Genomic DNA, 15,039 nt, shown 5'->3' on the forward strand with positions numbered 1-15,039 from the left:
CACCTCAGTATTGCACGTCAGGGGTGCCGAGGATGGGCCTGGGCCTGAACCCTGGCTCTGCCATTTGTAACTACCCTCTTAATCTTGGGTAAACTGTTTGACATCTATGAAATTCAGGGTTTTCTACAAAATGAGAGTAAAATTGCCTCTGTCTCTGCATGGCTTTTACAGCATTAAATGAGATAATTTATATAAAACACCGCGTGCCTGGGTCAGAAGGGCTATTCCACAAATTGTTATCATTATTGTTGCTGTTACTACCACTGATTACCATGCAATCAGCAGGGGCCCATTGACCTGGAAGCTACTAGGAAGGAGCCTGGGTCTATAAGCAGCGGTGAGAGCCGGATTTGCACGGTGCTGGAAACACTGACAGGTCCCTTCTTTAGGCTATTGATGCTCTCGGTGGATGCAGGACCTAACACCATTAGGATGACTGTTCTGACTGAGGTCACCTGCTGCCTAGCTCACGTGTGCATGTTTAGGCGGAATGTTCTGGTAGCTTGGCCCATCCCCAAGGGTCCTCCCTGCAGCAGCAGCTCCCCAGTCTCTGGTGGGTTCAGACCTCTCTATATTGTGGGGTGATGGGCAGGACTCTGCACCCAAAAGGCTTCGTACTGCAGCCCCCTCCCCTCTCCTCCTCGAACCCACCCGCTTTCCTACATCACCCCTTCCGTCTTCCTCCTCCATCACTTTCTTCTGTCTCCTTTCAGTCTCTCAAACTACTTTTCCCTCCCTTGGTTTTTTTTTTTTTTTCCCACTTGACTTGACTAAATGGATTATAAAGTGAAACAAATGGATAGTTTCAATTTCCACTGCATTTACACATATCTATTTTATGTTGCTTATTAATAAAAAAACCTAGGTCCTCCTCATCACCCAAAATATTCACTAGCAAAACCCAACTGAAATTAGTATGAGAAGCTTTTTCATTATGTGTGAGCCTCAATTACCTTTTTTTCTGGGGGGATGTCTGTGGCCCGTGATGGGACTTCAACAAAGGGACAATGCTTATCCACTTGACTTGGGTAGAACAAAAGTAGGACATGGAGGTCTTGCTTTATTCCCTGCTGTGGGAACACATGTGGGAAGGCCCTCAAGCTAGGAAGCAGAAATATCTAGACTTTTTCTGGAATGGCCCAACCATGTGCAGAGAAAGGAAGTCCTGGGGAAAGGGGGTCGGAAGGGTGTTCACTCACATGTGCAGCACAGGCCTTGCTTTCGAACACCCATCAGCATGACGTGGCAGAAGTTGCAATAGGTTGGTTTCTTGAAATGCTTCATGGTCCAGGCGTGCCTGCCATCCCCCTTGGAGCCCTGGAGGGGTAGCAAGGGGATGAATGGGATGCAGAGCAGACAGCCCCAAGCTAGCAGCAGCCTGGGGCTGCCTCTTGTTGTGTCTTGTCTTTTCTCTACAAGCTTTCTTCTCATATCTGGAAGACAAGCTATACGTTTATTTTACTGATGTAAAGACTCTTAAAAAAAAACAACAACACAGAAATTACCAGAGGTAACTGGGGGTGGAGGGAGGCAGGAGAGGGTAAAGGGGGGATAAATGGTGATGGAAAGAGATGTAAACTGAGGTGGTGAACACACAGGGCAATATACAGATGATGTAGTATAGAACTGTACACCTGCAACCTATATAATTTCATTAACCAATGTAAACCCAATACATTCAATACAAAATTTAAAAACAGAAATTGAACAAAGTTCTTTTCTGTTTTTTGTGTGCTTGTGTTTTCTAATATTAGCCGGTATTATAAATTAAGAATATCTGAGCATGAATATGTATGGGAGGGATAAAATAAGCCTTTTCCTACATGGCTGGTGGAAGCATAAATCAGAACACACTTTCTATGTATGTACATATGCAAGCTTGATCCTTTAAATGTTTATAACCTTTGACATACAAATTTCCTTTCTTGGATTCTATCCTAAAAAATAATTTTTGAAAGAAAGATGGGCATTTTTGTGCTCTGTCAGTTGCTTAACTTAACATTATTTATTTAAAATAATGTAAAACTGGAAATATCCTAAAGGTCTCAAAATTACCAAAAGGTTAGTTGTGGTATAGCCATATGATTTAATGTTAAGTGGCCATGACAGAGATATTTAAAAAGAAAATCTAATGGCATGGGAATGTGCTCATGATACAATGCTAAGTAAAAAAAGGAAAATGCAAATTTGAGGCTCTATTATAATCTCAGGTTTACATAATAAGATCTTTGATGCCAAGAAATGTCACCAAACTGTTGACAGAGGTTAGCTACAGCTGGGAGCATTATGAATTTATTTTATTCTGTAATTTGTATTTTCAAATTTTTTACAGTTGGCATGTAAGCTCTCATCCACTTTCCGCACACAGATACAATAGGAAAGGGACAGTCAGAGAGGGGGTTAAGACACTTCTTCCTGACTTGGCTCAGAAGCAAATCCATCCTTATCCACTCAATAAGCCAAGCATCACACCATCGCACACCTTCCCCGGACACCAAAGCTCCTGCCTTCTGGCCCCTTACTGAATGAAGGCTGCAGCTTCAGAGACATCCCTCCACACCCGCTGCCCCTGAACCTTTCTTACAGGCTCCATCACAGCCGCCCCACTCGTGGGCTGGTCCTTAGGGTAGTAAAAGCTACTGTAGTGAGCTGGTGAGAATCGACAGTCAGCTACACAGAACCCAGCAGCCCGGACTCAAACCCAGTTCGTACCTTCGGGCCCCCTGGCTTGCACCGGTCACAGCAGCCACTCTGACCTCTGTGCCAAGTTTTCTGCTTACAGTTCCCACAGGAGCCCATGTACTTTTCCGAATGCGGGTCTCCTCTTGGGACCAGGTTAAGCTTTTTTCTTCTCACCACCTCAAAACCCCACTTCTTCTAAGCTCTGAGTTTATTGAAATACAGCCTTTTTATGCAATGGTTTCTATAGCAAAGCTTCTAATCCAGTGCCTGATAATTAAAACTTTTATTAAGTTCCTACTCTGTGCTAGACAGTAGGGACACAAAACTAGAGGGCTTTCTTATGTGTAAGGAGACTCAGAGAAGTTATATGAATATCCCTAGACCACACAAACAATAAGTGATTGAATCGGTAGCCAAATCAGGGCTCTTGCTGGCCGCAGAGCCTATGCTCCTTCCATCTTTCCCCATTTCTCCACATATCAGGGATTTCTTTATGAAAGGAAACAACAACACTGTTCAGTAGACCCAACCCAAAAGACTGCCATTTTACCTGCAAATATAGTTATTAGCTAAATCAGTTAGCTGACCCTCTCTTTCTCAGATTTATTTTCATAGATTTGAGGTAAGAAGCGAAAGGACCCGGACTTGGGATAAGGTACAATTTGCACTTGGGTTATAGCGCCATCATGTGGCTCTTTCCTCTCTGCACATGTGCGGTTGCAGGACGTGGGAGCAACCTTCCTTGTGCATGCACGTCAGGCCTTCTGTGGGTGCTGCAGTTTCACTGGGAGATAGACTGTTTTGCATATATTGGATTCAGAGATCTCCAGACCTTTTGGTGGTCATATGTGGGTTTTGGAAAAGCCAAACAAGCAAGATGACTTTTAAGACATTCAGGAATGCTTTCTCTGAACCCCTCTATTAAATGTAGAAACTTACAATTTAGAGTATATTTTAAAAAAATGCATAACACTTTTGATTATTAAAAATTAAGTTCACATTTGTTTTTGTAGGTTCTTCCACTTGACCTTTAGCTCAACAATGGGATATAGACATCCCATGCATCCTTCAGGACCAGGGCAAACATTCTCTGATATTTTTTCCCACTCGTCTCCCTCCTAATCATGGGTCATTAGAAAGTGGAGTATCTTTGGAGCCAAGTACAAATATATTCTGACTTTTCTTTTTGTTCCTCAGGCTAAGGATCTCAGCTTTCCATATGTATAAATTGGGGGGAAAAATACTTACCTTATCTGGTTGTTTTGATTGATCTCCACCTCTCAACAGATCAGTATTTTTTCCTTCCTTTCCTCCTTCCCTCCTCTCTCACTCCTTCCCCAACTCTCTTAGCATTTTTAACTAAATTTGTGAAAAAGATGAAATTCTTCTTTGACTTTATTTTTATTTTTTGACATTTGCTTGGTTGAGTATAACCTCCTGATGGGTGAATATTGTATCCCTGTCCCCTCACAGAGCTCAGAACAATATATTTCTTTGCTAATAATTTAGTACATGTTTGTCAAATGAATGAATATAGTTTAGTCACTAATAGGTAAATAGAGAGGACTCTTGGGCTGGCCTAGAGCATATGGTTTGCCCATTGGGGCAGACGCCAGGGTGATGTATAGATATGAACTTCCACATAGAGCTTGATGTTCCTGAAAGGTAAGAGATCTTTGAACTCAGGCTTGCTGACTTACAGAGTCATCCATGCCCAGGAGGACCAGCAGTGGGATGGTGGTCATCCCTCCATGGACCCATTCCTGTAGAGACACAAAGCCGTCCCGGTCGTAGTCCATCCCTTGCAACATCTCCTTCAGTATCTGCGGAATCCACAGAGCAGCAATTGTTCACTTTCACCCTTGACTTCTTTAACCCACTTTCCGCCCTCTTATTTCTCTTTCATTGTGCATTGTCTGGCTTGTGTTTTAGCACCCCCTCCCCACCTCTGATTCACAGTGAGTAGAGCAGTGAGGGAATAAATGGGGGTGAGGAGACCAGAGGTCCAGGCTCGGCTCTGCCTGACCTGACTGAGTGCTCTTGGGCAAGCCAGCCACCCTAGCTCTCTGGATTCTGCTTCCCTCATCTGTAAAATGGAAATAATACTGCTATGTATTCAGCACTCTAGTAAGGATTAGAGAAAAGGTATATAAAATGTAGCGTTATATAAAAAAATAAAATGACTATTATTACTTGATGATGGAGGAAAATCTTTAAGATTCTTTCTAGCTCTAAATTCTTGATCTGTGAACTCTTGTTATAAAAATTTAGCTCTGGTGACAAAGTCAGTGGAATTATTATTTGAATTATGTCTACACTTTTTCCCTGCTGCCTATGGTTTTTCTCATCAGAGAAGTGGGAGATCCAAGTGTAGGAGCCCAGAGAAGGTGCTTATAAGAAGGTGAATCTGGAAGAGCCTGCCCATTTCTCTCTTGAGTGTGTCTCACTTTCCTCCTGGAAGCTCACTTGGAAGTCACCCCATGTTTCCAGAAACTCACAGGCCTTAGCTCCGTGGGATCCCACTCAAGATACTGGGCAATGTGCAGCATTTGGTTGACAATACGGTCCATCTCCTAGAAAACATCAAGGGGAGAAACCAAATGAAGATGTGTTTTTAAGAGCAAGGCTCAACATCCAACCCTGTGGGAAGATGGGCAGGGCAGCACATGAGAAGCAGCTGGTGCAATATGCTGGCATTTCATGGGGAGCTCACTACTTGTTTCTGCTCTTATTTCTGCCTTGACCACAAAGCTCAGTGGAGAAGAGGTGCTCACAAGAAGCACAGAAGATAGCTAAGGCAGAATTATGCAGAAAGCTCCCCGACCACTGACCTCCTCCTGGATCCACCTGCCTTCCCCTAGTCTCTGACTTAGCATAGGAAGCACTCCTGTTTTCTTCTTCGTTGTGATCTTAGCTCTCTCAAATGCTTACAAACCAAGTCATTTCTCTGTTCCCTCTTTAGTAACTCCTCATTTCCACAGATTTATCAACTTGGGATCCATCTGTACTCCTCAAAAGTAAGTTTCAGTTGGATGGAGGGCCACTGTGTTGGTCCTAGTTCAGACACCAATGATTTAGATTCCTTTTGGCATCTCCCCTTTTTCCATTGTATCACTTCTAGCCCTGAACCTAGGACTCTGTGAACAGAAAATTCATGAGGGGTTCACTGGCCAGGCTCTATCTAAAACCTCACAGAATTGTTGGATGCTAATGAATCAGTGCACTCAAAGTCCCACTGAAGCACACAAGATCAAGGAGGCATTTGCATTTCTTGGGCATGATCTAAGATGTTACTAGTAAGATCAATGTGGGGAGACACTTGGTGAACTGAAGTGTGAAGGCTCAAAAGTGTCACCTGCATCAGGTACAATGCTGGGCCAAAAAAGGAATTTAAAAAATTGTATTTTATTTAAATTGAAAAGATAAGTCTTTGCAAAACTGCAGATGAGATGATAGATGGGGGTAAGGAAGTAGACAGAAAGGTGGGGACAGGAAAGGGTTCGGCAGAAATTCTAATGGAAAGAGTTTGTGAGTCTAGTTGGGACCAAGATTCAATGAAGAAACATGATTCAGAAACTGAGAATTAGATTCATCCTTGTGCTGTGTACATGGATGCGCATTTTCAGGAAGCAGAGAGGACAGATTTCAGGCAGAACTAGCTCCCCTGATGTCTACCCTGGTTAGGCCACATGAGGATGATTAATGAGTCGTGGAGGGGTGTGTTCAGTTCTGCGCCACATTTTAAAAATGGCGTTGACACACCAGAGCTTGACCATAGTGTGTATTTAAGCCTGCTTTGTTGGAAACAGTGCGGCAATTGGGAAATTTGAGCTGGGGGGGGGGGGGGACTTTGTAGAGGAGAGGTGGCAGCACCTTCAAATACTTGAAGGGCGATTGTGTAGAATTGGTATTCCACTGGTCAGTTGTCCTGGTCAGCTACAGCGGGCAGAAGCAAGGTGAGGGGTGCAGGGAAGGATGTGTCGAGGGTTGGCTTATTTTGGTCTCACTGCTGGGTTGGGAAAGGAGGAGGGGAAGATGCAGGTTTCATGTTGAAAATTCCCCGGGCAAACTAGAGGTGACTTTTGTGTAGAAAGGACGCCTTTCTAAGTTGCCCTCAGCAGCGGAGTGACTGTTCTAAAGCAGCAGGTGAACTCGCCAGTACTGGGAGCGATCACAGAGAAGCTGGGCATTCACCTGCCAGGGATTCTTGGGGGGAAGTTGAATCAGGTAGCTCTTTGAGACTGCTTCAGTCCACAATATTCCAAACACATCTGAAATTTACTCCTTACTACCTACTATGCTTCTATCCTGATGTAAGTTATCATCACTTCCTGTCTTGCCGATCTTAATAAACTCCTACCTAGTATCCCTGCTTGCACCCCTACAGTCTAGACAACACAGGAGCCAGCGTGATCCTGCTATGACCCAAGTCAACCGTGTCACACCTCTGCTCAAAATCTCCAACGGTTCTCCAATTATCCAGAGTAAAAATTAAACCCTTTCAATCACCTCAAAGGCTTGATAACACTTTGCAAATTTCCTCCACCCTTTATCCCACTTCTCTGATCTTATCTCCTATTACGGACTCACTCTGACCTCACCTTGAACTCTGCTACAGTCACTCAAGCATCCTAGTTAATCGGCTAATGTTCCGGCCACCTCCCAGGACCTTTGCCTTCTCTGTTCCCTCTCCTGGAAGGCACTTCTTTTTAACCTAGGTGTTTCCTCGTGACTTACAGTCCCTCATCTTCTGTCAGTCTCTGTCAGATGTCCCCTCCTCAGGGAGACCTTCCTTGGCTCCTTTAGCTAAAACTGCAGTGCCCACCAACGCTCCCTTTTCCCTCCTTTATTTTCCTTCTAGCACACATTTTAGTATGTTTTTCAGTGTGTGTGTTTGCACTAGAATGGAGGCTTCATGAGAGCATGTTGTTGTTTTTTTTTCTGTCAGTTGGCTCACCAATATATCCCCAGTGTTTAACATATAGTAGATAGTTAATAAATATATGTTGACCACATGCTTGAGAGTCTGTAATTCTTTGGTTGTTCCCTTGCATGTCATAAACCACAGCATTGCACTGTGGTTGTAGGGCTCCCATAAAGACACTCTGGGGTTTGATGGTTTAGTTTGTCTAGTGGACTTGTTCCCTTTCTTCTTCTCTCTGTTCTGACTCAGCCCTGTGCACCTCAGCCTCAGAGCCTTTCTGTCAATGAGTCCCGTCTTTAACATTGCCAGTCATGAAGACAAGGCCTGAATGACTCTTTTGCCCTCTCCCCTCTCTGCTTTATTCCTTTTCTATCCTTCCTTCCACTCCACGATCTCTGACCTTTCCCTGCCTATTCCTGAGGGAAAGAGGGGTGAGTTTCAGGCTTTTCCAGGTGCAATGAGATAGGATTATGCACTCAGAGCAGACAGAACCAGACTTCTACAGTTAGTGCCCTGGGGTATGAGAGGAAGGCAAGGATGACGCCAAAGCGCACCCGCAGTTACCTGCCTTCCTTCTGCCCTCCTGCCCTGGTCTTGCTGCCTCTCCTACCGCCTCCCTTCTGCTCCTGGACTGCAGCAGGAAATTGCAGGAAGAATACTGAGCCCACTAGGAAATTAAACTAGATAAGATACTAAAGCATCTCCCCATTCTGAGCTTTTATAAACCTGGGCTTCTGGAATGAAAAGGCAAGTTGCAGTTCACTCTCCTTCAGGCTGGCCCTTTGGAAATAGAAGGTGGGGGTTCTCCTCATTTCTGCAGACCATATTGAGATATTGCTATTCTTATAAAGATAGGACTCTTATAAAGAGTTTTCAGACTCTTCCTCCATCTGTTCTTTTCTTCTCCAGGCTTTCTTGGATCCAGAAGGGATATTTGGAGAGCTTACCATTTGATCCAGAAGACCGTTCTCATCCGAATCATAGAGACGAAACATGACTGCAAGAAATACAGAGATGAGGCTTGAGGCACCCTCCAGGCACCAGGGACTGGCTGAAGCTTTGTTGCTGCCAGTTTTAGATCAGTTCTGACCATCACTGGGGCAAAAGCTGTTGCAGCCAGCTCACCCGCCCTCCAAAGACACTGGGTCTGACTTTCTTACAGAGAAGTGGGGAGAGGGAGGAGAAGCAGGCCACCTGGTTCCTGGGACCGATGAGATCCAGGTCATGACTGTGATTCCCTGTAGGGCATTCAGACCTCTCGGCATCAGGGAACAAAACTCAAAGCGTGCCCAGCTGGTGGTGGGGCAGGGGCACCAGAAGTATAAACGGAGCATTGCTTCTGTTGCACACAAAAGGCTGTGGAGTTAGGCAGAGTCAAATCTTGCCTCTCCCCTACCACCTCTAGGGAGTCAACTAAGTCATTTAGGCTCAGTTTCTTCATCTGCAAGATGGAGGTTATAATGGTCTCTTTGTCCTAGGTTTTTAAAAATAAGGGATACTATGTAGATTGTATGCCAAATCTACAGTGCTTCGAATGTAGAAAGCATTCGACAGATATTTATTTTTATTTTATTTCATTAATAAACATTTATATATGGCATTTAATAGATACAAGTCATTTTATCATTATTAGTTATTTAATCCTCCCTAATGCTATGAAGTAGTTACTACTACAGACATTATTATATTTCTTTTTTTAAAAGAATAGCATATCGATGTGGTATTCACAAACATCTATCATGTTCTAATAGTAGAGAGGTGACATAGCATTAGGAAGATCTAGGAGAGAAATTTTAGAAAAGGACTAAGTGTTCATTTATGGGACCTGGAAACTCGCATTCTGTTCATCTAAAAGGGAGAGAGCCTGTCTGTGGGGTCTCAGAAGTAAGCAGGGCGGGGAGCAGAGCTGAACACGTCTTTGTTTTCCTCCCCTTCTTTAACCACCACCTCCAGGCCGGCTTTCTCTGTGAGCCTCCCCGACCCACCCTTCCCCCACAGACACTCTGGATATCCCAGCGTGTACCCACAGGGTCACAGCACTCCTCTGAAGTGGCTCTCATGTTGTCACTTCCTTCTATGTGTTTCAATGTCTCTGCAGCTCGTGTTTGTTCAGTGGGGCATCCCTGGTTGGAGTTTAAGTTGTTTAAAATAGGAGCATGGGCTTCTGATTCTTTGTGAGTCCTCAGAATGCTCTGGTCAGAGGCACTTAGCATACGAGGCTGACTCTCCAGACAGATGGTTGAATGATGTGAAGAAGGACAAATACCATATGATTGATCTCATTTATATGTGGAATCTAATGAACAAAATAAACTGACAGATGAAATAGAACCAGAGGCATGGACACATGGAACAGACTGATAGATCTCGGAGGGGAGGGGGTTGGGGGTGACTGTAAGAGAAAGTAAAAAGATTAGCCAAAGAACATTTGGGCTCAAACAATAGCGTGGTGAAGGCCAGAGAAGGGGGGAGGGGCTGGGTGGAGTTGGGCAAAGGGTGGGGAGAATGGGGACATCTGTAATAGTGTCAACAATTAAAAAAAAATAAAGGACAGACCTCCCACTATGTGCTCCCGGACCCTGGGTGGGGGCAACTCTAACATGGAGCTCTCCTGGTCCTACTGTGCATGAAGGATAGAATCAGAAAGAGTGGGTAATCCTATCTTTTAGCATCCTGATCTGGAACAAATCATTTAACCATTCTGTGCTTTCTTACATGTACAATGAGAATAATTATATGGACCTTCTAGGGCTATTACGAGGTTAAAATGAGATGATTCACTTAAAGCGCTCTGCAAATATAAGGCGTTCGAAGGTGAGAATTACTACTGTTACAGCTGCCTTGGTGACAGGTGGGATTTCAGGCAATTATTTCCAAAAAGGTACACTTTTGGTTATTAAAAAGTTTAACTTATTTTGAATTATTAAAATCAAGGGAGAATTTAAATTTTTTTTGTTTAACTATTAAAAAAAAAAAAAGATGAAAACTCTACAGGCCAAATGACCAAGTTTCTGTAACAAAAAATTTGCTAGGAAAAAAAAATTAGCAAAAGATCAAAAGAAACTGAAGAGACATAATGATTGATAGCAACGTATGGACCTTACTTAGATCCTGACTCAAACAATTAAAAATATATAAGATAATTGGGAAAATGTGAATACAGACTGTATATTTGATAATAGTAAGGAATAATTTTCTTTAGATGTGATAATGGTGTTGTGATTTAGGAAAAGTCATATTTTAAAGGGATGTATTGAAATATTTACAGATTGAATTCTATGAGTTCTGGACTTTGCTTCAAATTAACCTGGGGCAGAGGGAATGAGTGGAAGGTATAAATAAACCATAATGGACAATAAACTGGTAATTGTTAAAAGTGGCTGATAGGAACACTTAAGTCCATTAGACTCTCCACTTTTATCTATGTTTGAAATCTTCCATAATAAGAAGCTTTGCAATATGCAGTTTCTTTCTATTGGCATTACAATGCTGGGCCTGAGAGCCACGGCTGTGCAGTGCCTGCCGCACCCTCCTTGGTGGTTATCAGCAAATCTAATGCCTGCAACTCAAAATCCAGCTGAATGGTGGGAATAATTTGATATTTCACTTTTAACATGGGCCAGAAGAAACAGAAATCTGCTACCTTGCTTCCAAATTAGTGTTTAAGACTTGCAACTGTTAACACCTCACACCTATGGAAGTGATTTTAAGATGAGTTAATGAGCAAACTTTCATCCGTCCTTGGCAAGTATTAACCTCTGCCAGATTTTTCTTTGCTGATGTTTAAATTTTGTTGGTGTATTTGGACTTTTGTTATAATGTGTATGTTTTCTCCTTAATGTCTGCTAAGGTCCTAAGGGAAGCCAAAACATATATTTCTGCATATATTTTTAACAAGGTCCTATCACCACCTGTTTTAAAAAGTTTTCCTATAGGCTCTCAGAGGCCAGTGAGACCGTCCCTGGAATGAATGAATCATCTGCAAGGCTGTTTCAGCCACTGTGGGCTTTTCTTTCTGTCACCAGCTATTATTTTCCTCCTGAACATGTGTTTTTGAAACCAGCTTTAGTAGCAGTGTGAAACCAAGTGCAACTCCTTTAGTTCACTAGCCCTCTTTTGCTAGAGGCCAAAAAATTGTGGAAAAAATGGCAATATGCTTTAACAAGGTGGAGGTTGATAAGATTTCAAGAAAAAAAAATTCCTTGTAGTTACAGAGTTCCTTGGGCACAGATTATGGGAAGGAAGACAGATGCTGAATATCTTCCCTTGAAAAATGTAAGAGGAGGCAGCAGCCTCCTGGTTACAGGTCTTCGGGAATTCCTGCCGGCAAAGGAGGGGAGTCTTGATGCCTTGCAGAGATCCATTCCTTTCCAAATCCTGGTTCTCAGTACCAAGGTCAGACGCACTTCACACTCTCTATACATCTTGTACGCACTTCCCACTCTCTATACATCTTGTACTGTGCCCCGGGGAGGATTCTAGGAAACGTTCCTATCACTGCTGACGACAGGGCAGAAAAACCTCCCTGTAGGAGGCAGGACCCACACACGTGGCCCCAGGACAACCCCTGGTGTGTTTACAGTGACGGGCAGAACACTAGGTCTTCTAGGAAAAGGCTGTGGCCCTTGACAGAGTGAGTACTTACACTCCAGCTTATCTTGAGGTCTCCCTGTCTCCAGCAGGGACAGGTAACACACGACGTCCTTCAGGTACACTGTGGGGCTGCCTGAGCCTGAAGACTGAGCAACGGCGTTTCCCAGGGCAGTTGCAGCTGCTTGGTCTTTAGCTGGCACTTGCTTCTTGGTGATCTTTGATACTGTAATAGGTGAGAGGAAAACATTCAAGGACTTAATGTTTAGTAAATATTAAGTTATTTTCATGGTGGAGGCAAGAAGTTTATGTGTGTCTTCAAAGGCATTGGTTATGTAAATATGATCATATCAGTGGCCCTGGGAATCCAGTTTGTGGAGTTTATATTCTGAATGGACTTCATTCTGACTCTTGTAAGTGTCTATATCATTGGAAGAAATTCACCTATGCTCTAAATTTTCAGAAAAGATGATAGTAATTTTTAGTAATGTTAATAGCCAACAAGTCAAAGTTATTTAGCCTAATTTTTGGAGCGAACACACCCAACTCGTAAAGGTAATTTTGGCTTGGATTCCAAAATCCAGACTACTGGTCATTTACTAACACACCTTTTCACAATTTTCTCCTCAAATATTTACTGATAAATAAAAAGATGATTAGTCAAAAGAGAAAACTGGGGTTAACACATAATTAATTTCCAGAAACTAGAAAGAATTTCAACTAATTGCAAGCCTAATTAGTTGAATTAAGAAAATGTAGGGGGAGGGGGTACAAGAGGAGTAAATGGTAATGGAAAAAATACAATAAAAAATTTTTAAAATGAAGCCAAGTGGCTTATCATGCCATAGGAATAAAGTACATTTTCCCTCTGAAGTTTTCCTTCTCGCAGGTAGGAAAACTCTCTGTTTCTTCCACACTCTTTGTCCTCTGGGTCAGAAATCTAAGGTTATTACTAACCAGAAAACTAGGCACCTATATTTCACTGTGCAATTTATACTTTTTTGAGGCACTTTGAGTGTTCTCTCTCTTTTCCCAACCTCTCTATATCCATGCCCACTAAAAATAATCTCTGAATGTCCAGTGAGAGCTGGAACTCACAGAAAACACTAAAAATACCATACCCAGTGAAAATTCTTTCTGCTTTGGCAACAGGAAGAAGGTTGGGATGTTCAACCAGTGGCCTGTCTTAGGTGATTCCAGAACGTGGCTCTTCCTTGCTGGCATAGGCCCCTCTCTCTTGTGTCTGCCTGGCTATGTGCTCTTTTTTCTAATGAACAGGGATGTCTTACTAAGACATCCATGAAAGGTGGCCTAATAAGAAAAGGATCTTCTAGCTTTTAAATCTTGAAAAGAAGATGGAAAAAGAAATGCTATACGATCTCCCTGGGCCGGCAGCCAGATAATTGACTACAGGACACCGACACTCTCCATACGCAAGCAAAAATCACTTCTCTGAGAGCAGAAAGTTGCTCTCAGACTCAGATATAGATATTGCCAAAAAGCATGGTGCTCAAGTAAGTTAGCCAACTTCCATTGTCATCATCAATTACCTTTCTTCAAATATCACATAATGACAGCATCCCCAATAAGTTTTTTCTTGGTACTTTAGAAACTTTCGCCATGAAACAAACTATGGCCAGATAATTTGGTAACTCAAGGAATGAAATATAACTTCTCTCAGGTTCCTTTTGAAGTTCCAGATACTTGGACTTAGGAAGTCTCTGGGTAAAAATTTGGGGGGCCAAACTCTTTTCATAGTTGATTTTCCTGCTGGGAGTTCAGAATCTCACAGCTTCCAGTTGAACCCTTTCTTTCTCACCAGGAGAATGATTTGTGTCATAATATGCCTCTTCTACTCCACAAAGACTTAAGGCTTACTTATGATCTAACCCCATTTGCCCAAGGGGCAAAGCATAGCAGGGCTGGGCAAGATGCTAGCAGGTGGGTGTGTGAGCCCATACTTTGTAGACTTGCCTTGCTGCTATCCCTGAGAGCCCCAGGAAGGCACCAGTGCTCTGAGCCCTTGCTTTCTGGAGCTCCATGAGCAGCCTGGAATTTACCGAGTGCATGGTCCAAGGCAACTCTCCGTTCCCAACCATGCTCTGCTTTCCATCCATAGTGAATTTCTGATCTCACCAGTCTTTCAGTTAAACATTGAAAACTTGATAATCCCTTTTTGCTATGATGGGAAAAAAGATTCGAACTGTATCTAGTATCCACTGGAAAAAATTATCTCACCCTAGGTCCCTGTTACAATGAACTCCGATTCATTTGTATGATCTCATAACCTATGCTGCTTGATATATATTTGAAGATGCAATACAACTGTATTCTATTTTCCCTGGGCACATCCCAAGACTTGGAACTAATCAATGTGACTCAATCTTTTACAGACAATAATGAGTAGGAAATTAGGTCTGACTCTCTAACTCTTTGTATTTAAAGCTCCAAGAGAACCTGGGAGGGAGAGAGTCCCTGACAGTCCTTCCATGGGAAGACTAAGCCCAACTGATGCTCTTGGAAACTAAAGGTGCATATTGAAGATCTTAAAAGATCATGATGAGTTCAGAGTAGAGAGTACTCACCCACCTGAAACTAATATAATATTGTATGTCAAATGTAATTAAAAAATCAATTGAAAATTTAAAAAATGCATTTCTAGAGAGTGGCCTGAAAAATAATTGCTGATATTTATTGAATATTTACTATGTTTCAGGCACCATGCTAAGCATTTTATACATATAATTCAACCTCCATATCAACACACTATCATCTCATGTTACAGATGGGAAAACCGTGGCACAGAGACATTGTAGGGAAGAATAGGAGCCTTGAGACGGGAT

At 42.7% G+C, this 15,039-nt stretch overlaps 1 protein-coding gene across 6 annotated transcripts in view; it reads right to left on the minus strand.

The window, feature by feature from the left end:
- DGKG (diacylglycerol kinase gamma) overlaps nt 1–15,039 on the minus strand; it is a 191,693-nt gene that overhangs the window by 120,029 nt on the left and 56,625 nt on the right. For all 6 annotated transcript variants that reach the window (XR_008530109.1, XR_008530106.1, XR_008530105.1 and 3 more), the window contains exons 6-10: nt 12,252–12,422; nt 8,554–8,603; nt 5,181–5,255; nt 4,383–4,505; nt 1,200–1,317 (exon numbers count right to left, since the gene is read on the minus strand). Coding sequence is in view for 1 of the 6 variants with exons in the window: in XM_054585079.1 (XP_054441054.1) it covers nt 1,200–1,317; nt 4,383–4,505; nt 5,181–5,255; nt 8,554–8,603; nt 12,252–12,422 (537 nt within the window). In the remaining 5 variants the exon portion in view is untranslated. The remainder of the gene's footprint in view (nt 1–1,199; nt 1,318–4,382; nt 4,506–5,180; nt 5,256–8,553; nt 8,604–12,251; nt 12,423–15,039) is intronic.

Source organism: Pteronotus mesoamericanus, unplaced genomic scaffold (genome assembly GCF_021234165.1).
Source record: "Pteronotus mesoamericanus isolate MK-2021 breed Mesoamerican mustached bat unplaced genomic scaffold, CSHL_Meso_final contig_82, whole genome shotgun sequence".
Lineage (NCBI taxonomy): Eukaryota > Metazoa > Chordata > Mammalia > Chiroptera > Mormoopidae > Pteronotus > Pteronotus mesoamericanus.